This window comes from Dendrobates tinctorius, unplaced genomic scaffold (assembly GCF_039654945.1).
Source record: "Dendrobates tinctorius isolate UK_male_01 unplaced genomic scaffold, ASM3965494v1 ptg000086l, whole genome shotgun sequence".
Lineage (NCBI taxonomy): Eukaryota > Metazoa > Chordata > Amphibia > Anura > Dendrobatidae > Dendrobates > Dendrobates tinctorius.
The window spans coordinates 18349561-18374842 of NW_027361754.1; the positions used below are offsets into that span (position 1 = coordinate 18349561).

The following is a 25282-nucleotide window of genomic DNA, read 5'->3' on the forward strand; positions in this document are numbered from 1 at the left end:
TCTGCCAGTGTAACAACCCTGCTGGCATCACTGCATGGCCTCCCATCCCCCGCACACCAACTTACTTTCTGCTTCAAGCCATGCTGTGAATTCTGTCTGTTGCCAGCTCTGTGCCTCTGCTCTCAATGTTTCCAGACTGTGTGTATAGGGGGGCGGCGCCTGAACTCTCTGGTTCTTATGCAGTCAGGGTGCACCTGTGTAATGTGTCCCTTACCAATCACCTAGAGCCCTAGACTATTTAGTGTCGCCACTCCCACTGAAACATTGCCTGTGCAATGTCTAAACTCAGTTAGCTCCTTGCTGCTGAGCCAGCCAGGCCCTGTCCTATGTCTTGCCTTCTCTGAAGGCTCTTACTGCGTATTCCTGTGTCTTGGTACCTTGCCTAGCATTTCTCTGTCCGCCTGCCAGGAGGCAGAATATCCTGGCCCTTGAGTCTTGTTCCCAGTGCCTTGTCTGTTCTCTGTCCTCCTGCCAGGAGGCAGAATATACTGGTCCTTGTGTCTTTGTCCCTGTGTCTCTGTCTGAACTCAGTCTTACCTCTGTCTGTCAGTCTCCTTGTCTGTGGTTCCTTCTCTGCCATGTCTTTCCTTGTGTCCTCCCTATCTGTGCGTCCGCTCCCTAGCCGCTCTGCCTGCACGGCTCCCTAGCCGCTCTGCCTGCACGGCTCCCTAGCCGCTCTGCCTGCACGGCTCCCTAGCCGCTCTGCCTGCACGGCTCCCTAGCCGCTCTGCCTGCACGGCTCTCTAGCCGCTCTGCCTGCACGACTCTCTAGCCGCTCTGCCTGCACGGCTCTCTAGCCGCTCTGCCTGCACGGCTCCCTAGCCGCTCTGCCTGCATGGCTCTCTAGCCGCTCTGCCTGCACGGCTCTCTAGCCGCTCTGCCTGCACGGCTCTCTAGCCGCTCTGCCTGCACGGCTCTCTAGCCGCTCTGCCTGGTCGGCTCTCTAGCCGCTCTGCCTGTTTGGCTCTCTAGCCGCTCTGCCTGCACGGCTCTCTAGCCGCTCTGCCTGCACGGCTCTCTAGCCGCTCTGCCTGCACGGCTCTCTAGCCGCTCTGCCTGCACGGCTCTCTAGCCGCTCTGCCTGGTCGGCTCTCTAGCCGCTCTGCCTGCTCGGCTCCCTAGCCGCTCTGCCTGCCCGGCTCCCTTGAAGCCCAGCCTACTCCGCACTCCTGCGGCTCTGCCTACTCCGCACTCCTGCGGCTCTGCCTACTCCGCACTCCTGTGGCTCCGCCTACCTGCACCTCCTGTGTGAACAGGTCCAAACCTGTTCCTTCATATTCCACTCCTTCCTGCCTATATCCATACCTGCACCTCCTGTGTGAACAGGTCCAAACCTGTTCCCTCATATTCCACTCCTTCCTGCCTATATCCATACCTGCACCTCCTGTGTGAACAGGTCTAAACCGGTTCTCTCATATACCACTCCTGCTAGCCCTGTGTCTCAAGCCGTCACCTACCTGCTCTGTGTCTCCAAGCCGTGCCCGCTTGCCCAGTGTCTCCAAGCCGTGCCCGCTTGCCCAGTGTCTCCAAGCCATGCCCGCTTGCCCAGTGTCTCCAAGCCGTGCCCGCTTGCCCAGTGTCTCCAAGCCGTGCCCAGTGTCTCCAAGCCGTGCCCGCTTGCCCAGTGTCTCCAAGCCGTGCCCGCTTGCCCAGTGTCTCCAAGCCATGCCCGCTTGCCCAGTGTCTCCAAGCCGTGCCCGCTTGCCCAGTGTCTCCAAGCCGTGTCTCCAAGCCGTGCCTGCCTGCCAGTGTACCAAGCCGTGCCTGCTTGCCCAGTGTCTCAGCCTGCCTGTTAGTCACACCTGTCCTAGTGACTTGTCCCCGAGTGGGATCAGCAGCCACAGCCAGACACCACCCTGGAGTGGCACCCGACAGCTACCTGCCGCACAAGCCTGACCTCACCATCAGAGGCTCCAGTGAAGACCGAGGTAGCTGTCGTAGTCACGCCCCTTCCAGGGTAGTCTGGTTTGTGGCACAGTGGGGCCACAAACCCCCCGGCTCACGCCAGTCAGCCAAGGCGTGAGCGTGACAGCCAGTAAAGGTCCTTTCACAATTGGCAATCGTTCTCAATTATTGGGCTGTATATAGAAGGCATTTGATCAACTGACAAATGAGCCAAAGGCTCATTCTATGTCTAATGCTCGTTTTATGGCTAAGCTGGTTCATATCAGCTTCACATTGCAATGTGTAAACATAGTATGTGCTGCCAACAACATGGCTGCTGTATGGGGATAGAACGACAATATGCCTGCTGTATGGGGACAAAACAAAACCATGCCTGCTGTATGGGAACAGAACTAAACCATGCCTGCTTTATGGAAACAGAACGACAACATGTCTGCTGTATGGGGACAGAACGACAACATGTCTGCTGTATGGGGTCAGAACGACATCATGCCTTCTGTATGGGGACAGAACGACAACATGCCTGCTGTATAGGGACAAAACAAAACCATGTCTGCTGTATGGGTGTAATAACGTGCAGGAGGAGTATATGTCACCACAGAACAGACAGACCAACAGTAAAAGGGAGGTTTATTTACAGGGAGTAAAACAGATAAAACATATGAATAACAGTGAAAATGCTGTAACAGATATTATCAGAGACTGAAGAGATAACAAAAGTGCACAACAATAGACAGTTATTCTCTTATGGGGTGGCAACTTAACAGTTCCTGGAGAACTTGATTGTAGAAATCACTCTTCTCCCACGTAGGCACCCAGGCACAAGGGGTGCTTGATGTCATCCATCTCTGAGATCCTAGGTATAGTCCAACTGGCGTATGGGGGGTTAACGTGGAGGCTCAAGGGGTATGATGATGGCAGTATCCCCCTGTATGCAGGATCCTTCCCTCTGCTGCAGCAGTGGCATTCTCTTACCAGGGTCAGGGGCTCTGCCTGTGCCAGTCTCTCTTGGTAGGTCAGTGTAACAGTACAGTCTGTTCCTTGGTCACAGGGAAGCGTCTCAGCCACTGAATACAGCCTGTCTGCAAGGAAGAGTCTTGCCACTATCACAGTCTCTCTGAGAAGATTCACGGCATACAGCCCTTGCTCTGCACATACAGACTTCACAGGGGGATCAGGAGACAACTTATCTGTCACTGCAGACTCCAACTGTTAGTAGTCACAGGATACAGTCTCTGCTTCTCTGCAGGTCTCAGTCTGTCCACGGGGTCAGGACGCAGCTCCACTGTCTCCACAGTACGCAGGCTCACGTACTCACATTCTGCTGTCCCTTTGCAACGATACCCCGGACTCTCTCTGTGACTAGGAGCTCTGTCTCTTCTGCAGTCTCTATCAGCGTCCTTCCCCTTCAGCTCCTCACGCTGCACTGACCCAAAAGCCCGGGAAGATTCCCGCTCTCTGCTCTCCTCTCCTGGCCCCCTGTGCTCAGCCACTCCTCTGTCTCCCAGGGAACCTGCTGTCCTGTTTAACTGTTTGAGGCATGGAGCAGAGAGGGCAGCCCTCTCATGGCTCTTCTTGCACTTCACCCCCTTACATTCCCCCTCTTTTAGCTCACCATTCCATGGGCGTGGGGTCTTCATGCTTCTCATTACTCTGTTACGGGTAGACAGATACCTTTGAACCTCGCATCTGCTTAAGTCTTTCTACTGCCCTATACTCCCGAGTATACTGATCTATGAGTGGCTCATCGGTTAGGTTTGGATGCTCTTCCTCTACTTCATCGTCAGCCGTAGAAGACAATTCCTCAGATGCCTTCTGTGTTATCGAACTAACTCTTCCGACGGCTTCTACTGTCTTCTTCTTTTTCTTCTTCTTCTTGGCTTTGCCGCTAACAGCCGTTTCGCCCTTTACTTCATCATCAACGGGAAACGTAGGGACTTCTTGTCTGGGCTCCTCAGTTTGGGGACTTAGTCTTGGCAATTCTTCACCACAGCTCCCCCCCTCTTTGACAGGAGTACTTTCGTCCAAACTAGAACTGGAGGGAGAAACAAATTAGAACAGACTCCATTATATAGACATATTACTGATTCTCAGAGTCAAATACACTAGAACCAAACAGGACCAAATCTGACAATCGGGACACCCATAAATACTATGATACCAAAAAAAACAAGGTGTAAATCCCATATGTATAAAAGTACAATACTTTATTAGAAAATGTAATACAAAATCACAAACATGATTAAATACATAATACGAGGGAAAGGGTAAGCAAAAGAATACCTCACACTGGGTCTGGTACTAAAGATATATATAAAGAGGTGGGAGAGCGGCAAGTACTATAAATCAGTCATAATGACCATCAAAAAAGTGCAAGAAAGACACTTATTGTATGTGACCAAAAATAAATATTATTATTATTATAATTAATCTCATGGCTTGAAACAAGCCACTAGGAATAAACAATATCCAAATAAATTATAAGAAAAAGTCACAAATATTAATAGTGCCACTCTTACCCATAGTCCCTCTTCCCAGAATCCCAGGACACGCAGCCCCAATGCGCGTTTCGCGTTGACTTCCTCGGGGGGCTGGGAAGAGGGACTATGGGTAAGAGTGGCACTATTAATATTTGTGACTTTTTCTTGTAATTTAGTTGGATATTGTTTATTCCTATTGGCTTGTTTCAAGCCATGAGGTTAATTTACATAAAATTCCCAGTATTGGTCTATTTATGAGCTGGGTGTGTAATTACTAGTCTGATATAATACTATTTTTTTTGGTCACATACAATAAGTGTCTTTCTTGCACTTTTTTGATGGTCATTATGACTGATTTATGGTACTTGCCGCTCTCCCACCTCTTTATATATACAGTGGGGCAAAAAAGTATTTAGTCAGTCAGCAATAGTGCAAGTTCCACCACTTAAAAAGATGAGAGGCGTCTGTAATTTACATCATAGGTAGACCTCAACTATGGGAGACAAACTGAGAAAAAAAAATCCAGAAAATCACATTGTCTGTTTTTTTTCATTTTATTTGCATATTATGGTGGAAAATAAGTATTTGGTCAGAAACAAGCAAACAAGATTTCTGGCTCTCACAGACCTGTAACTTCTTCTTTAAGAGTCTCCTCTTTCCTCCACTCATTACCTGTAGTAATGGCACCTGTTTAAACTTGTTATCAGTATAAAAAGACACCTGTGCACACCCTCAAACAGTCTGACTCCAAACTCCACTATGGTGAAGACCAAAGAGCTGTCAAAGGACACCAGAAACAAAATTGTAGCCCTGCACCAGGCTGGGAAGACTGAATCTGCAATAGCCAACCAGCTTGGAGTGAAGAAATCAACTGTGGGAGTAATAATTAGAAAATGGAAGACATACAAGACCACTGATAATCTCCCTCGATCTGGTGCTCCACGCAAAATCCCACCCCGTGGGGTCAGAATGATCACAAGAACGGTGAGCAAAAATCCCAGAACCACGCGGGGGGACCTAGTGAATGAACTGCAGAGAGCTGGGACCAATGTAACAAGGCCTACCATAAGTAACACACTACGCCACCATGGACTCAGATCCTGCAGTGCCAGACGTGTCCCACTGCTTAAGCCTGTACATGTCCGGGCCCGTCTGAAGTTTGCTAGAGAGCATTTGGATGATCCAGAGGAGTTTTGGGAGAATGTCCTATGGTCTGATGAAACCAAACTGGAACTGTTTGGTAGAAACACAACTTGTCGTGTTTGGAGGAAAAAGAATACTGAGTTGCATCCATCAAACACCATACCTACTGTAAAGCATGGTGGTGGAAACATCATGCTTTGGGGCTGTTTCTCTGCAAAGGGGCCAGGACGACTGATCCGGGTACATGAAAGAATGAATGGGGCCATGTATCGTGAGATTTTGAGTGCAAACCTCCTTCCATCAGCAAGGGCATTGAAGATGAAACGTGGCTGGGTCTTTCAACATGACAATGATCCAAAGCACACCGCCAGGGCAACGAAGGAGTGGCTTCGTAAGAAGCATTTCAAGGTCCTGGAGTGGCCTAGCCAGTCTCCAGATCTCAACCCTATAGAAAACCTTTGGAGGGAGTTGAAAGTCCGTGTTGCCAAGCGAAAAGCCAAAAACATCACTGCTCTAGAGGAGATCTGCATGGAGGAATGGGCCAACATACCAACAACAGTGTGTGGCAACCTTGTGAAGACTTACAGAAAACGTTTGACCTCTGTCATTGCCAACAAAGGATATATCACAAAGTATTGAGATGAAATTTTGTTTCTGACCAAATACTTATTTTCCACCATAATATGCAAATAAAATGAAAAAAAAACAGACAATGTGATTTTCTGGATTTTTTTTTCTCAGTTTGTCTCCCATAGTTGAGGTCTACCTATGATGTAAATTACAGACGCCTCTCATCTTTTTAAGTGGTGGAACTTGCACTATTGCTGACTGACTAAATACTTTTTTGCCCCACTGTATCTTTAGTACCAGACCCGGTGTGACGTATTCTTTTGCTTACCCTTTCCCTCGTATTATGTATTTAATCATGTTTGTGATTTTGTATTACATTTTCTAATAAAGTATTGTACTTTTATACATATGGGATTTACACCTTGTTTTTTTTGGTATCATAGAACCGGAGGGATCAGGGTCATTCAAGTGGGAATCTTCAACATCCACATCGGGCGTCACTTTCCATGCCTTTTCAGCCACACTCCCTGTTTCACACCGCTGTTCTATCTTATTTGCCCAGTTGGAATCTTGTGAGCTGGCAGACGGCACAGACCCCACCTCAGGGGACGACACTAGTGGCTTTTTTTCCTCATGGACTGGAACCGCAGGTACGGATATTTCAGAAACTCTTGTCTCCATCTCTCCTTGGTCGGTAGCTTGTGGCGGGTCTGATAGTAACTCATCTCGATGGACCATTCGGGCAATAGGTTCCTCCTCCTCTATGGGTCAAACTTTACCATCGGGGCCTCCAGACCCAGGTTGGGGTTCTTCCAATCCTGCCTCCATGTGCCGGGACAGTACCGACATATGTTCGTGGACAGTCGACATCCTCCCCGCCTCTTCATGGCGTCTGACACCAGAGCACTGTCTTGTTCGGCGTGGGGCTCTCCTTCTTCCGCCATACCTTTCCTTCCAGGGGCGACGCTCTCTCCAATTAGCAGGACCCTCAGAGGGGTGAGCGGGTCTCTGCCACCGCCGTTCTCGGGTAGGGCAATTTCTGGACAGGTATCTCACTCTTCGGCACACCCAACACTCACGGCTGCATCTATCTGGTGGGCGCTTTGGCCTGTATTGCCAACCTCGGTGGGAAGCGTCGCTCATCGGTGGTTGCTTTTCACTCCTGGACACATGATTACGCTCTGGAGCCGTTGCTGAAGCCTTCTTAATGCTCCGCACTTCTCCTCCACTATCTTTCTCTATGTGCTTCCACACATTCCTTCGGAACATGTCGCTGGTTCCCAAGACAGCAGTGAGGGCTTCTCCCAGACTCTCAATCTCCTTCCAGATTCTTCTTATCTTCAGCCGGGAATCCCGGATCCATGCCGTCTCTTCTTCATTAGGGCTGAGTACTCCACAGTTGCAGCGTGTAGACGGTCTTCTTCACTGAGCAGCACTAGTCTCACGTTGGGGGGAAGTTTCTATAGCAGGGGCCCTAATATTCGGCCATTTCCTGACGGATCCGCTTAATCTCTTCTTTCAGGGCTTCTACCCATTGAGGGGCAGCTACCTCCCTGCTCCATACCTTCCCCACTGGTGCTAACACTCCCTGCTCCTGCTCACGCGTGCGCGCCTCACTCTCAACCTGAGAGAAAGTCATGTCTGGTTTCTCCCGCACGCGCTCTCGCAAGGCCTGCTTCATCAACACGTCTCCCTATCCCATCACCAGCTGGTCTCGCAGCACGTCAATGGACCCTACGCCTACACCGTCCTTCCGTCTAGCAGTGTAGAGCTCTTGTAGGGCGTTCATAAACTGAGTCACTGTCTCCCCCTCTCTTTGTACCCGGCAAAACAGTCGCATGCGCAGCTCCCCTACGTCAGTGGGGTCCCCATGCGTCTCCTCAAGTATCCATAATACTTTGTCCAGGGTATCTCTCTCCCGGGGGGACCTATGCATGATAGAATCCTGTGTCTCCCTCTCAATGCTATCTCCGCCTCTAGGGCTGGTGTCATGGGGTGCATCCGCATCATTCCCCGGATACACTCCGTCTAACCCCACAATATCACATTGCTCCCATTAAACCGTGGTATCTTATTCAACATGGCTCCCAGTGGAATGCTAGTCCTGGAGCCTTCCCTGACTGCTTGGTCCGCCTCATCCGTGCCTGCGTGTGACATCCTGCCGACTACGCCAAATGTAATAACGTGCAGGAGGAGTATATGTCACCATGAAACAGACAGACCAACAGTAAAAGGGGAGGTTTATTTACAGGGAGTAAAACAGATAAAACATATGAATAACAGTGAAAATGCCGTAACAGATATTATCAGATACTGAAGAGATAACAAAAGTGCACAACAATAGACAGTTATTCTCTTATGGGGTGGCAGCTTAACAGTTCCTGGAGAACTTGATTGTAGAAATCACTCTTCTCCCAGGTAGGCACCCAGTCACAAGGGGCACTTGATGTCATCCGTCTCTGGGATCCTAGGTATAGTCCAACTGGTGTATGGGGGGTTAACGTGGAGGCTCAAGAGGTATGATGATGGCAGTATCCCCCTGTATGCAGGATCCTTCCCTCTGCTGCAGCAGCGGCGTTCTCTTACCAGGGTCAGGGGCTCTGCCTGTGCCAGTCTCTCTCGGCAGGTCAGTGTAACAGTACAGTCTGTTCCTTGGTCACAGGGAAGCGTCTCAGCCACTGAATACAGCCTGTCTGCAAGGAAGCTTCTTGTCACTATCTCAGTCTCTCTGTATGGGGACAGAACGACAACATGCCTACTATATGGGGACAGAATGACAGCATGCCTGCTGTATGGGGACAGAACGGAAACATGCTTGCTGTATAGGGACAGAACGACAACATGCCTACTATGTGGGGACAGAATGACAACATGCTTGCTGTATGGGGACAGAATGACAACATGCTTGCTTTATGGGGACAGAAAGACAGCATGCCTACTATATGGGGACAGAAAGACAGCATGCCTACTATATGGGGACAGAATGACAACATGTCTACTGTATGGGGACAGAATGACAACATGTCTACTGTATGGGGACAGAATGACAACATGCCTGCTGTATGGGAACAGAATGATAACATGTCTGCTATATGGGGACAGAATGATAACATGCCTGCTATATGGGGACAGAATGACAACATGCCTGCTATATGGGGACAGAATGACAACATGCCTGCTATATGGGGACAGAATGATAACATGCCTGCTGTATGGAAACAGAACGGTCATATTATCGATCGTTCTGCCCCTCCTTCACCTGCACAGTTTGTATTGACCTGCATAAATGAACATTTTAATGAGTATTCATAAAGCTACAGACACGTCATGACTTGCTCAAATAGCATTTTCCACATTACAATGAAAGACCAAGATAGCAACACCAATTCCAGTAATTTCCCCATATACTCTTATGTTAAGTCTACTATTATGAGTTATTTATGCTTTTTTATATCTTATTTTTTTATTTATTCTAGATTATGTTCTGCAAATGAAACTACATTCACCTGGTAATATGATTTCAGACTTACTCCTAGAACTTATACTGTATACCCATGCTGAAATGAAATATGACTATACTAGATTTATGTATACACTTTAGCATGGTGGTATAGGGCATTGGAGCAGTAATAAAGACATTCTTGGTGGTCAAGATTATTAAAGGGGATAATGTATTTAGCTAATGGAGAATTTCACTAAGTCGAAGCTTCCGCTCTGACAGCTACAGCCTAAGTCTAGGAGAAGAGCTCCGAACACTGGAGAACTGCACAGAAAGATGTGGTTTTATCATGAACTATACAAATTACAATTACAGGAAGCATGATAGATTTCAGGGAAAAACCCTTTTTTCTTTGCTTCATCTCAATTGGTAATTCATACTGAGAAGTGATTGACTTTTTTGAACATGACCCATAATTGTAGAGTCATTGTAGAATGGCATAGACCTGCCTCAGAGAGTGGAAAATGTAGAACAAACCACAGTCGTAGTGCAAGTGTCGGATCCTATGGCTGTCTACACCAAAAGAAAAGTACCAGTTCCTCTCAGCAGAAAATATGCATGTGCAAAAGTTTTAGGCAGGTGTGGTAGAAATGCTGTAAAAGAATAAGCATGTAGGCAAAGAGAGGTTGAGGTAAGGGTTTAGCTTCTAAAAGGAGCATGGAAAAGGCTGAATATTTCCATGAAACTCAACTTCTCCCAGATGCCAACTTTGAAAAGATGTCAGTACGCGTTTCCAATTTCAGCTATTGGTACTGGTCAAGATATAAAAGTTTGAAGGAAAGCAGACAGTGTCTATAGCTCTTTAATTACCATTGGGTGGGCTTACTGGGGTTAAGATTTAATGTGTTGGAGCTTATGGCCCCAATTCATCAAAGGTTTATGCCCCAAAAATTGTGTAAAAACTTTGAATAGCTGCAAAATTTTGGAGAGTTGCACAAAAATTTGTAGTTTCTACCCACTTCGCCAGACGGTACAACATCACTGCATGTTTGATTCATGACAATCATTTCCCTAAGCCAGAAACCACACTCCAGTCCTTCTTCATGAAAAAGAAGTGTCTGACTCCACCACATCCCCTCATCAAAAACGGTGTGGAAGTCAGAGGTCTTGATGAATCAGACCCATAGATTTGGCGCAGCTGGGGAGGGGCATGAACGCGGATGGGGTATGATGCCACAGCATGTCTAATTCAAGATGAGAGATTCCGCTACAAACTTCACTCCAGTCCCTCTTCATGAATAAGAAGCGTCAGACTCCACTACACTCCCTCATCAAGACCGGTCAGGAAGTTGAAGACTGCTGAATCTGAGCCACAGAGTTGACCATCATATATGATTGCATTTTTTATGGTTCCATTAGATCCCTTCAATAGATTATGCCGTAGGTGGGGACAGAGACATGCAGATATTGTGGTTTGGAGAAGTGTAGCCACAATAAGAGTATTATCTTGTAATTTGTTTATTAGTATACAAATCTGTACTTCTGATTGTAATGCGAACAGATCAAAGTTTGATTTTTAACATCCAGATTTGTTCTGTAATTACAGATGAATTTGATGCCTTCAAAATGAGTGCCGGCAGGCAAAATGGATTTCCACGGATCATTAAAAATGAGCTAGATGAACTGTTGATCGTCCACCCAGAAAAGTCCCATGCCATTTTTGAACCGGTCCAGGATACTGGAGGTATGCAACAGTTTCTTTTATTTTCCTTGAGTAGAAAATAATCAAAAACTATCATAAAGTAAAAGTGAGACCCACAGAAAATTAATAGTGATGGTGGACAGGCACGGCCTTTGCTACATTTAAGCCATAACTTTAGTGACCCCTTCTCAGGATTTGGTGGGTCAGGCTTCCAATGGACAGCAAGTTATCACCCATCCTGTTGAGTTGGAAGCCATAATTGCATTCACAGATCCAAATAAATTGTAATGAATCCCATTGATTTACGATGCATATGACAGGTATGGAGCTGCAGACTATCCTATTCTTACAGTAGAAAACAAAAAGGATCAGATACCCAATGAAATTAAAGAGTAGCCATATTGTAAGAAACTTAAATGTATAATTTAGTAATATTATTAATGCATCCACATTGTGGAGTTTGGTAATATGTCTGTGTTACAGCGGAGCAAGCGACATTTTATCTGCACAAATACAGAGACAATGCTCATGGCAGAGATGGATTACCTGTAACTATCAGCTGTAAAATAGGAAAAAGAAATTACATCCTGAAGGCTGGAAACATAGAAAGCGATGCGGTCTACGTTGAGGTAAGAGTCGAACATGTAATATAATACCTGAGGGTTTAGACCCCTTGTAGAGACACGAAGGTCAGTGGGTGCTCTGGTCCTCTGGTCTGACTGTCTTTAGAAAGACCACATAGACCAAGACTCATCCCACTGAACGCCCACTCTCCTTCCCCATGGGCATAATATTACTTAGACAACACAGGGTAAGGGTAACACACTACGGCAGGATTGGGCAATTAATTTTCCTGAGGCGCCACATGAGAGACTTTGACTGTTGTGGAAGGCCATACCAATAGGCTGAAATCAATACAGGTCAATAGTAATATTAACATATTATTTCAAATTATTTAATATTAATTGTATCACGTAATATTGAGCAGAATTAAGTATGCTGCCTTACTCCAATATACCGTTTGAACCCGCACACAGCTCCTTCTATATATAGTATGAGCACACACACAGCCCTCATATACCGTAAGAGTCCCCACATAGCCTCCCCATGATCAGCATGAGACCCACATAGCATCCCCATGATCAGCATGAGACCCACATAGCCTCCTCATGATCAGCAAGAGAGCCCCACATAGCCTCCCCATGTCCAGCAGGAGATCCACTCAACCTCCCCATTAGAGCCCCATAGCATCCCCATGTCCAGCATAAGAGCCCCATAGCCTTCCCATATCCAGCATGAGAGGCCCATAGCATCCCCATGTACAACATGAGACCCCCATAGCCTCCCCATGTCCAGCATGAGACTCCCATGGCCTCCCCAAGTCCAGTATGAGACTCCCATAGCCTCCCAATTGTGACGGAGTCAGCTTACGCTGAGTCATTTTCTTTAGAGTGGACCCTCTGGGTCGTGGCACCCACCCACCTAGGGTGAGCTGACCTTGCGAGGAACCACCCCCTATACAGGGAGTGTCAGGGGCAAGACCAAGGTGGTGAGCCACCACGACAGCTGAGACCAGACGGCCAGCTCAGGTAGACACTAAGTAAGAGTGTCTGACGACAAAGGACGTGCAGGAAACAAGACAAGACAAGACGTGAATTCAAGGTACCTTCATTAAGGCAAACTCAGGGTAACATCAGGTGCAAAACGTGATAACAGTCAAAACACAGCAAGGTGCGTGCGTGGCACGCCAAGGTCCATGGCATGGCATGTGCCAGGTGGCATGCCTGGGTACAGGCAAGGGCTCAATGGCATCGGACTCCGGACAACTGGCAGCGATCGACATAGTCAGGGCTTAAGGCAGCAGACATCAGCTCCGGACATCAGACCGCAGTCATTAGGCTTACGATCTCTGGCAGCGATTGGCAGGTTACGGGTATCCGGCAGGCAAAGCAGGGTTCAGGCAAGGAGGCACGACAGATCTCCAGACATGGTGCATGTTAGGGAACACGCCAAGGTCCAAGGCATGGTTCCAGGTAGGGTGCGTGCTAGGGGCACACCAGGGTCCAGGGCAAGGTTTAGGGCAAGGTGCGTGTGTAGGGGACACGCCAGGTTCAAAGTACAAAACACGGTGCATGTGTAGGGGGCACGCCAGGGTTCAAAGTTCAAAGTACAAGACATGGTGTGTGTGTAGGAACACGCCAGGGTTCAAGGTCCATGGCAAGGTCCTGCGCGTGCCGAGGGACAAGCCAGGGTCAGGGTACAAGGCAAGGTCCTGTGCGTGCCAAGGGACACGCCAGGGTCAGGGTTCAAGGCAAGGTCCTGCGTGTGCCGAGGGACACGCCAGGATCAGGTTCAAGTCAGGGTGCATGCTAAGAGACACGCCAGGGTTCAGGCTAGGGCCTGTGCATGCAAGAGGGCACGACAGGGTATAGGCTAGGGTCAGTGTGTGCTAGAGGGCACGACAGGGTACATGGCAAGACCTGCACGTACTTTTACAGAAGCATGGGAGGTATGCCAAGGAGCAGGCTAGGGCCTGCGCGTGCTATTAGAGAAGCACGCAAAGCACAGTGCAGAGACAGCGTGGGTGCAAGGAAGCACAGAGAGCACAGCTGGGGCACTGGCTAGCTGGTCGGGCTGCGGCACAGACTGGCAAGACTCCAGCGAACCCGGCTGAGGCATAACAGGCAACACAGCTGTCACTGGCCGACGAGCATGGCTGAGGCACAAGCAGGCGGGCACGGCTAGGGCGGGCAGGGCTGAGGCACAGACAGGAGGCTAGGAAGGCCAGGCGCATGCAAAGGGCACACGAAGAAACAAGGCAAGGCAAGAAACAAGGCAAAGCTAGACAAGGTATGGAACAAGGAGCGGAATGTAGGCAGAAGCACAGAGGGGGGCCAGAGAGAGAAAAGGGCTAGCAGCGGAGCATAGGCCGAAGCCCAGAGCTGGGTCAAGGGAGAATCTTGAGACTAGCCAGGAAATGTGCTAGAGAGCACCATAGGACAGAGTAAGGAAAACCAGGCAGAGACAGAGAACGTGGAAGTACTATAAGACTCATAGCAAAGGCCAGACATGGCAAAACAGGCAAGGCAGAGACCAAAGGAAGTACTACAAGGCAAAGCATAGCAAGGACAAGACATGGCGAAAACAGGCAAAGGCGGAGAACATAGGAAGTACTACAAGTCCAAGGATAGCAGAGACAAAACATGGCACAAAAGACAACACAAGACATGGCACGAGACAAGAGGCAGAATACAAGCACAGAGCATGTGCAGAGAAGCACTACAGGGCAGGGTGCAGGGGCACAGAATACAGGGAGCGACCGAGCAGACCAAGCAGCCATGCAGGGAAGCAACACGATACTCAGGCCCCGACCATAGGAAGGGGCGGTCTGATATAGCACCTGCACTTCCGGGTCAGGACCAGAGAAGGACTTCTGGTTCAGTCCTCCAGGATCATAGAGAGCATTGCTAGATCAGACTGGGCTGGACCATAGAGAAGGTCACATGATCAGGGGCTCCAGAAACACTGAGAGGTTAGCTGGGTCAGACAGTGCTGGAACATAGGAAAGGTCACATGATCAGGGGCTCCAGGAATACAGAGAGGACTGCTGCATCAGACAGTGCTAGAACATAGGAAAGGTCACATGATCAGGGGCTCCAGGAACACAGAGATGATCGCTGGAGGCAGAGCAGAGACGGTAGTTACCCAGCAACGGCGTGCAGCCATGAGATGAGGCGCGCGTGCACACTGCTCCAGGCATCTTGCAGCTCAACAGTCATGAGGTGAGTGTGCACACTGCTCTAGGGATCTTGCAGCATGCCATAACGGGCATGGCGAACATGACAGTTCAGTGCGCGTGCACACTGCTCCAGAAGTCATGCGGCATACCAGACATGACGGACATGACAGTTCAATGCGCGTGCACCCTGCTCCAGGGATCTTGCAGCATAGCAGACATGAGGTGCACACCGCTCCAGGGGTCATGCGGCAAATCAGACATGGCGGGCATGACACCCATGTCCAGCATGAGACCCCATAGCCTTCTCATGTCCAGCATGAGAGCCCCATCATAGCTTCCTCTTGTCAAGCATGAGACCCCCATAGCCTCCTATGTCCAGCATAAGACCCCATAGCCTCCACATGTATAACATAAGACCTCCATAGCCTTCCTATGTCCAGCATGAGACCCCCATAGCCTCCCAATGTCAAGCATGAGACCCCCATAGCCTCCCCATGTCCAGTATGAGAACATCATAGCCTTCTCTTGTCCAGCATGAGAGCCACATAGGCGCCCCATGTTCAGCATGAGACCCCATAGTCTCCACATGTACAGCATGAGACTTCCCATAGCCTCTCCATGTCCAGCCAAACATCCCATACACACAAAAAACAGCACATACTCACCTTGTTCCCGTTAACCCGGCGCTCTGCCAGTGCCTTGTCTCCACAGTACACCGTTGACATGATAAAACAGCATTGCATAACCTGTCTCACATGCTGGTTGGTGGAAGAAGGGCTGACGGCCCCTCCTCCACCAATGCATTCACAGCTGCCTGCATCCCGAGGATACAGGATACAGATGTTGGTGACAGTGGGTGGCGACAAACAGACTGGGGAGGACAAGGTGTGGCCCTTGGGTCACTGTTTTCAGCCCCTCAGCTGTCTCAGTTCGTGGTCCAGATAGGAACAGCCAGGAGGGAGGATGTGGCCCTTGGACCACACTTTGCCCAGGTCTGCACTCCAGTAATAATTTATTGGATCAACAACAGTCAATGACATATAGTACAATCCAAGCAAGTACATAAGATGGTGCAAATGACAGAGCTTCACCTTTTCCCTGGCTCGCTAGGAAATAAAGCATCTGCTACTTTGGGGCTTTCAGGGCCAACTACCCCAACCAGTGGCACCTCACTTTTGGCAGGCACCCACAGAAAGGAGGTAGTGGCAAGCTTAGGAAGCTGACAATCCATTGAGGTATGTGGCCAGGTGACCTGATTGTTCCAACCTGGGTTCTCCAAATGTCTCTATGAATTCAGTGATGGGCAGTGGATCAAATCTGTATTTCTCTGGTTGGAGCCATGGTTCATTGGTTGCTGTCATGTAGAGTCTCTAAAAACTGAGGCAGATCCCTTTTTTCAGTCCATAGCTCTTATTCAGGCCATTAACCACAGGTTTGATGGAGGTGAGAGGAGGTTATCTCTCTGGGCCCACCCAGAGCTACGCTACTGAAACTGTATCAGTGTGCACATCGCGCTGATACAGTTACATTCTGTGACAGAACAGGGAGAATCGATCTCCCTGCTCTGCCACCTGGCTGCTATGGGGCCCTGAGCAGGAGGGGGGCCCAGTGCCAGCAGTGGGACCCTCGTGCCAGCAGTGCACTCCCGCCCGTCATCACATGTTCAGCTGTATTGGCTATGTGTCAAAACATCTGACTGCATTGATGAGAGAAGGAGCGTTACACTCCCTCTCCCATCATCCCCCTGTCAGCATCTGACATCACCGACACCATCACTGACAGCGGGCACGATGATGTCACTACTTGGCGCCTGCAGTATGGAGATGAGTGGGAGCTCGGAGCAGAGATGGAACCAGGAAGAAGAGAGGTGAGTATTTATTTATTTTTATGGGGTTGCATTATACTATAGAGTCTGCCTATGGGGGTACATTATGCTATAGAGGCTGCCAATGGGGGTGCATTATATTAGGGGCTGCCTAACAGTATAGAACCTGTCTATGGGGTTCATTATATTAGGGGGTGCATTATACTATAGAAGCTACCTATGGGGGTGCATTATATTAGGGGCTGTATTACACTATAAAGGCTGCATATGGGGATTGCATTATGCTATAGAGACTGCCTATGGGGGTGCATTATATTAGGGGCTGCATTATATACTATAGAGTCTGCCAATGGGGTGCATTATATTAGGGGCTGCATTATACTATAGAGTCTGCCTATGGGGAGTGCATTATATTAGGGGTTGCATTACACTATAGAGTCTGCCTATGTGGAGTACATTATACTATATGGAGACCTATGGGGAGTGCATTATACTATAGAGTCTGCCTATTGGGGGTACATTATACTATACAGTCTGCCTATGGGAAGTGCATTATACTATATAGAGACCTATGGGGAGTGTATTATACTACATGGATACCTGTGGGGAGTGCATTATACTATATGGAGAGTGCATTATACTATATGGAGACCTATGGGGAGTGCATTATACTATATGGATGACGATCTGGTATATTATACAATATGGAGGCTATCTAGGGGGCCATCATACAGTGTGGGGATTATAGTGACGGGGCCATCATACAGTGTTGGAACCATTAAATAGTTTGGGGGATATTAAAAGATCAGTATATATACAGAGAGGGCGCATTATACTGTGTATAAGAGAGCATCATACTGTGTATAGGGGAGCTGTACAGGGGAGACTCAGGACATTATTAAATGTAAAGTGGGCACTTATTATTATAGGGGAACTCAGGTTACTGTGACTATCAAAGGGGCACACAGAGGGCATTATTACTTTTTAGGGGACAAAATGTGGGCACTGTTTTTCTAGGGCACTTGCACTCAGCATTACTATATTCTAGAGGGTTGCTTTAGAATGTAGAGGGCACATAGTACCACACAGCAGGTGCAGTAATAGGGAAGCAGCGCCTCAGCATTGGGGTATCAGCAGGATGAGGAGTTTGTGCAGTTTGGGAATAGTCCCATTGGGAACAGTGCTGAAAATGTGAGAAGTGAAATGTTTCTTTGTTGTAATCTCTGCAGATGAGTTCTGGCTGGAGAAGATGTCATGTCGGTCTGGGCCAGATGGAAAAGACGGAAAAAGTGAACGACTCCATCAGAAAGAACGTCAGTGGTAAGTCATTGTCAGTAACTGTACTTTGATCTGTTATATATTCTGCAGGACTGGTATTTATTTACCACTGACCACATGGCGGTAATATCAATATTGGTCTTTATACAGAGAATATTTTCAGTAACAGCGCGGTCATCTGCTGAGGTTCTCCTCCACTATTAAGGTGCGTCACCCAGATATAATCAAGGTTACCTGGTTAGGGGCTCACTCAGAAGTTTCACCCTCCCCTGAGCCAAAACCCTAGCTAAGCCTCTGCGTCTTGACCTACTGAAAAATACATCTGGCATAATTACGAATAAATCCTGTGTCATCACACTTCTTTTACACCTGCTGGTGATCTGCCCATCCCTCGGTGGTCAAAACGAGCATTTTTTAACCCCTTTCTGCCATGTGACGTACTATCCCGTCCATGTGCCCTGGGACTTAATTCCCAGGGACGGGATAGTACGTCACAGCGATCAGCGGCGCCCATGTGGTGAGCGCCGCTGATCGCGGCCGGGTGTCAGCTGATTATCACAGCTGACCCCCGACACGTTAACCCCTTGCACACCGCGATCAAATACGATCGTGGTGCACCGGGGGTTAAAGAGAAGCATCGGCAGGGAGGGGGCTCCCTCCGTGCTTCCATAAGCCCCCCACAGCAGCGCAATGTGCAGCGCTGCTGCGGGGAGCTCCTTTCCTGCAGGTCCCCGGATGCAAGATGGTGACGGGGACCTTCGGGGGCCTGCAGGGAGCTGGCTTCCTCAGTGCCTGCAAAGCGCAGGCACGAGGAAGCAAAGTGCAGTGCCTGTGACAGATCGCTGGGACAACGCAATAAAGTAAAAAAAAAAAAAGTGTAAAAATAATTTTAAAAAAATTGCTAAATAAATAAAAAAAAAATTCCCTAATAAATTCATTTTTTGGAAATAAAAAAACAAAACAATAAAAGTACACATATTTGGTATTGCCGCGTCTGTAACGACACGCCCTATAAAACTGTCCCATTCGTTAACCCCTTTAGCGAACACCTTAAAAAATAAAAATAAAAAATGAAGCAAAAAATAATGATTTATTATCATACCACCGAACAAAAAGTGCAATAACGCGAGACAAAAAAGACGCATATAAATATCCATGGTACCGCTGAAAACGGCATCTTGTCCTGCAAAAACATACAGCATCATCAGCAAAAGAATAAAAAAGTTATAGCTCGCAGAATAAAGCGATGCAAAAATAATTATTTTTTATATAAAATTGTTTTCATTGCATAAAAGCGCCAAAACATGAAAAAAGACCTAAATGAGGTATTGCTGTAACCGTACCGACCCGAAGAACAAAACCATCTTATCAATTTCACCGCACGCGGAACGGTGTAAACGCACCCTCCAAAAGAAATTCATGAAACGCTGGTTTTTGTTTATTCTGCGTCCCAAAAATTGGAATAAAAAGCAATAAAAAGATGTCACGTGCCCGAAAATGATATCAATAAAAACATCAACTCGTCCCGCAAAAAATAAGACCTCACATGACTTGGTGGGTCAAAATATGGAAAAATTATAGCTCTCAATATGTGGTGATGCAAAAACTATTTTTACAATAAAAAGCGTCTTTTAGCGTGCGACAGCTGCCAAACATAAAAACCGCCATAAATAGTAAATCAAACCCCCCGTTATCACCCCCTTAGTTAGGGAAAAATAATAAAATTAAAAAAAATGTATTTATTTCCATTTTACCATTAGGGTTAGGGCTAGGGTTAGGGCTGAGATTAGGGTTAGGGATGTGTTGAGGTTAGGGTTGGAGTTATAATTGGGGGTTTCCACTGTTTGGGCACATCAGGTGCTCTCCAAATGCAACATGGCGTCTGATCTCAATTCCAGCCAATTATGCGTTGAAATAGTCAAATGGTGCTCCTTCCCTTCCAAGCTCTGCCATGCGCCCAAGCAGTGTTTTACCCCCACATATAGGGTATCAGCCTACTCAGGACAAATTGGAAAAACATCTTTTGGGGTCCAATTTCTCCTGTTACCCATAGGAAAATAAAAAATTGGGGGCAAAAATATCATTTTTGTGGAAAAAAATGATTTTTTTTATTATCACGCCCGGGCGTTATAAACTTCTGTGAAGCACTTGGGGGTTCAAAGTGCTCACCACATATCTAGATAAGTTCCTTGGGGGGTCTAGTGTCCAAAATGGGGTCACTTGTGGGGGGTTTCAATAGTTTAGGGACATCAGGGGCTCTCCAAATGCACATGACACTCGCAGACCATTCCATCAAAGTCTGCATTCCAAAACGTCACTACTTCCCTTCGGAGTCCCGACGTGTGCCCAAATAGTAGTTTTCTACCACATATGAGGAATCAGCGTACTCAGGACAAATTGGACAACAACTTTTGGGGTCCAATTTCTCCTGGTACCTTTGGGAAAATAAAAAAATAAAAAAATTGGACTAAATGATCATGTTTGTGGAAAAAATACGATTTTTTTATTTTCATGCCCGGGCATTCTAAACTTCTGTGAAGCCCTTGGGGGTTCAAAGTGCTCACCACACATCTAGATAAGTTCCTTTGGGGGGTCTAGTTTCCAAAATGGTGTCATTTGTGGGGGGTTTCCACTGATTAGGTACATTAGGGGCTCTCCAAAGCAACATGACATCCGCAGAGCATTCCATCAAAGTCTGCATTCCAAAACGTCACTACTTCCCTTCAGAGTCCCGACGTGTGCTCAAACAGTAGTTTTCTACCACATATGAGGAATCAGCGTACTCAGGACAAATTGGACAACAACTTTTGGGGTCCAATTTCTCCTGGTACCTTTGGGAAAATAAAAAAATTGGTGACTAAAAGATCATGTTTGTTGAAAAAATACGATTTTTTTTTTTTCACGCCCGGGCGTTATAAACTTCTGTGAAGCACTGGGGGGTTCAAAGTGCTCACCACACATCTAGATGAGTTCTAGTTTCCAAAATGGTGTAATTTGTGGGGGGTTTCCACTATTTTGGTACATCAGGGTTTTCCAATCGCGACATGGTGTCCGATCTCAATTCCAGCCAAAAAAGTCAAATGGCGCTGCTTCCCTTCTAAGCTCTGCCATGCGCCCAAATAGTCGTTTACACCCACATATAGGGTATCAGCGTACTCAGGACAAATTGCACAATAACTTTTAGGGTCCTGCTACCCTTGGAAAAATAAGAATTGAGGGTGAAAAGATCATTTTTGTGGAAAAAATATGATTTTTTAAATGTACCACTGTACGTTATAAGTTTCTGTGAAGCCCTTGTGGGTTCAAAATTCTCACCACATATCTAGACAAGTTCCATGGGGGGTCTAGTTTCCAAAATGGGGTCACTTGTGGGGGGTTTCCACTGTTTAGGTTCATCAGGGGCTCTCCAAACGTGACATGGCGTCCGATCTGAATTCCAGCCAATTTTGCATTGAAAAAGTCAAACGGCGCTCCTTCCCTTCTGAGCACTGCCATGCGCCGAAACAGTGGTTCCCCCCCACATATCAGGTATCAGCGTACTTAGGACAAACTGCACAATAACTTTTGCATCCAATTTCTCCTGTTACCCTTGGTAAAAACAAAAAAATTGAACCTGAAATTTTTTTTTGTGAAAAAAAGGTAAATGTTCATTTTTTTTAAATATTCAAAAAATTCCTGTGAAGCACCTGAAGGGTTAATAAACTTCTTAAATGTGGTTTTGAGCACCTTAAGGGGTGCAGTTTTTATAATGGTGTCACTTTTGGTTATTTTCTATCATATAGACCCCTCAAAGTGGCTTCAAATGTGATGTGGTCCGTAAAAATAAAATGGTGTTGCAAAAATGAGAAATCAACTTTTAACCCTTATAACTTCCTAACAAAAAAAAAATTTTGGTTCCAAAATTGTGCTGATGTAAAGTAAACATGTGGGAAATGTTACTTATTAAGTTTTTTTTGTGCCGTATCTCTGTAAATTAAGGGCATAAAAATTCAAAGTTGGAAAATTGCGAAATTTTAAAAATTTTCGCCAAATTTCCATTTTTTTCACAAACGCAAGTTATTTGAATGAAATTTTACCACTAACATGAAGTACAATATGTCATGAGAACGCAATGTCAGAATCACCAGGATCTATGGAAGCGTTTCAGAGTTATTACCTCATAAAGGGACAGTGATCAGAATTGTAAAAATTGGCCCGGTCATGAACGTGCAAACCACCCTTGGGGGTTAAGGGGTTAAAGCAAGTCTTGATGAATAGTACATTGAAATAAGATGTGCCAAATTCATAAAGAGGAACGTGCTTTCTCATGGATTTCGTGAGCTGTCCTGTGTCTCTTCATCAAATATACCTGGTCAGTGATGAAAGTATGTTTCCGTTGTACTTCACATCCAGTTTGTGGATGACAGTATTATGTCAGCCGCGCTTGGACATGCCTCTTTACACTCCATCCAATTTTCAAAAGTTGGCAAAGCTATTCAAAAATCAAAATAGCAACACTTACAACATTTTTGCACAGCTATAAGTCATGCAAACATTTTGCAACATTTCAAACATGTTAGAATACTGAAAATTATTTTATGAATTGGGGTAAGTTATAGAAATTGCTAGCTCTATCTAATAATTCTAAGGAAGAGTTGCCCCCTTTCCTAGCAGCATGTATGGTATGATATGTCCTAACAATCATGGTATGAATATGTCAATCTTTGGGAAATCACATTTCTGATTACTCCCTCTATAATGGGGAAAGTTCACACTACCATACAGTGGTCATATTTTTTGGTTGGTATTATGGCCACAGCTGATAACTTGGGTCATAAGACCGGCGGTGAGGTTAAGAACAATCGGAGCCAGTAATTGTGATCAAAATATGGGCGAGAAAAAAAAATGGTCATCCTTAAATTGAATGCTTCTCAAATGAGGAGGTGTCAAAATTTCCCTTCAGAACTTGTTATTTTACCCATGTGATCCATCTTTTCTATGGTTACTTATTTATAGTATACATTATGTGTCTTTAGTAATATTTACAACTTTTAACCAAGGACCTAATTTCCTAGGAACATAAATTGCCATCAGAAATCCCAACGAAGACCAGTGAATTTATCTTCTACCTGCAAGAATTTTCGATTGGGTGCGAAAGTTTCTGTTTTGAGTCATCAATGAAGGAAGGATTTTTTCTCGCATGGAACAAAGACAAAGAAAAGAAGCTGATACTTAAACCTAAACCTAAAGTTTCCATCGATGAAACATTAAACTTTTTCCTTGTCGGAAAATACGGACAACAAAAACTTTGATACGACATGTAAGCTGTACAAGAAGGTATAAATATACTGATAAGGCAGGTTATAGGCACATTATAGTATCGTTTTTTTTTACCGGAAGCCAGAGAATTTGGCCAAATAATGTAAAAATATACTCAAGGGACCCTTATCGAAATGCCAAATTGCTCCTTTCATTTCTTACGTGGTTCCAACCCTATGACTCCTATCTCATGAAAGGAGGACCTGCACCTTATCAGTTTTTCTTCCCATCTATTGTGAAAGAGATGGGCAATATGATATCATATTGGTTTAGTGTCCAATTTTAAGAAAAAATGTTTTTATTGAATAAATGGTATGTTTTGATAAAGATGTGTTGCTGAAATACCTATATTGTTTTTCTATTTCTCTAATTGAGTGCCTGGAAGCTAGGCTAACTATCCAAGCACCTCCTGCGTCTTTGGATACCTGAGCGACTTCCACCTGAAGTGGAGAATGTGATACTTGTAAACGTCATTTCTCATGGACAAACCATGAGGCAAGGAAGTCAAGGGTCAATTACCAAAAGAGTTCATCATAGACAGAGTGGCAAGATAAAGGAATAAACAGGTCATAGTCCAGGGTCAGAATTCCAGGGAGGTAGTTGATCAAGATAAAGGGGCTAGGCAAACAGATGGTCAAAGGAAATGTCCAAGGTCAGGTAGCAAAAGATCAGAATAACAGACCACTGGGAATCAAAGCACACACAACCAAGCTAAAGCTACGACTGGCAATCGCCTAATCATTGCCAGCCAGCTAAATCACCAGGAATTCTCCCTGAAAGGGTGACAATTGGGGTAAATACAGCAGGTCTGGCCTGATGGAGTTGCTGGGCAAATCTATTACCAATAATGACAACCCAGCACGCCCCTGCATACTATAGGGTGGCTGAACTGTCACTCACAATACAGAAAGCCCGGCACACCCCCCCTTCCAAAGGGCGGCTAAGCTGTCATGTCACTCACTGCCTCCCTAGGACACAGTGAGTTCCGGCATCGTGACACTGAGCTGATTATTTCTCTTCTTAATTTACAAATGAATCCTCTTGTACATTCTACTTTTCTTTTGTGCTCCACTAAAAAAGTTGAACGTAACTGAAAAGGTTGTAAAACAGCTGTCTAAAATGTCTTATTTTGGACTCCGTTTGCCTCCCTCAAATGGCTGCACTGGGTGCACATCTGAATCCTGATTTTTGATGATTCAGATGGAGGCCCCTGACAGTTATGGGAGAGCAATGTTGTGATTGTGTCCAGGTTGCTGCTTGTGGCAAACTTCATGATAATAATTCCATAACTACCACCACTACCTACTTATACAATCCTCAACATTGAAATTTCTACAACAAAATGGAAAAGTCATGTAATTATTGAAATCACAGAATGGATAGCCATGTTAATGATCAGCAATTGATTAAAAAATGGAAACAACATTTTCAAAATCTCGTTTTATTCAGTATCAAGTATGAGCTCCATATGCAGAAGTCCCTGCACTTACTAACATGTCTCCATCCTGTGGTTTCCAGAATTCCACAAGTTTTCTTTCTTGGTGTTGCAATTTAATTTTTGAAAAATGTATAAAAGAAAATATGGAGAACAAGATTAAAGGGAATCTGTCACCTATTTTTTGGTCCGGGTCCGTTTTTGGTCCGATGGGTGTCACTGTCCGGTCCGGCACCTCCCATCTTCTAACGATGAGGTCCTCTTCTTTGCTTCCCGTCACGGCTCCTGCACAGGCGCACTGCTCTGCTCTGTTGAGAGCAGGCAGAGTACTGTAGTGCGCAGGCATTGGGAAAGGTCAGAGAGGTCCGGCGCCTGCTCACTGCAGGACACTGCTCTGCCCTCAACAGGGCAGAGCAGTGCGCCTGCGCAGGAGCCGCAACAGGAAGCAAAGAAGAGGACGTCATCATT

General features: G+C 46.3%; 1 protein-coding gene across 4 annotated transcripts in view; it reads left to right on the forward strand.

Moving 5' to 3' along the window:
- The window catches only part of LOC141097734 (interleukin-18-like), a 39762-nt gene extending 16056 nt beyond the window's left edge, over nucleotides 1-23706 (forward strand). For all 4 annotated transcript variants that reach the window (XM_073585112.1, XM_073585111.1, XM_073585113.1 and 1 more), the window contains exons 4-7: nucleotides 9575-9607; nucleotides 11144-11281; nucleotides 11723-11868; nucleotides 23136-23706. In XM_073585112.1, the coding sequence (XP_073441213.1) occupies nucleotides 9575-9607; nucleotides 11144-11281; nucleotides 11723-11868; nucleotides 23136-23372 (554 nt within the window). In that variant the 3' untranslated portion in view covers nucleotides 23373-23706. The remainder of the gene's footprint in view (nucleotides 1-9574; nucleotides 9608-11143; nucleotides 11282-11722; nucleotides 11869-23135) is intronic.
- Nucleotides 23707-25282: the final 1576 nt, after the last annotated feature.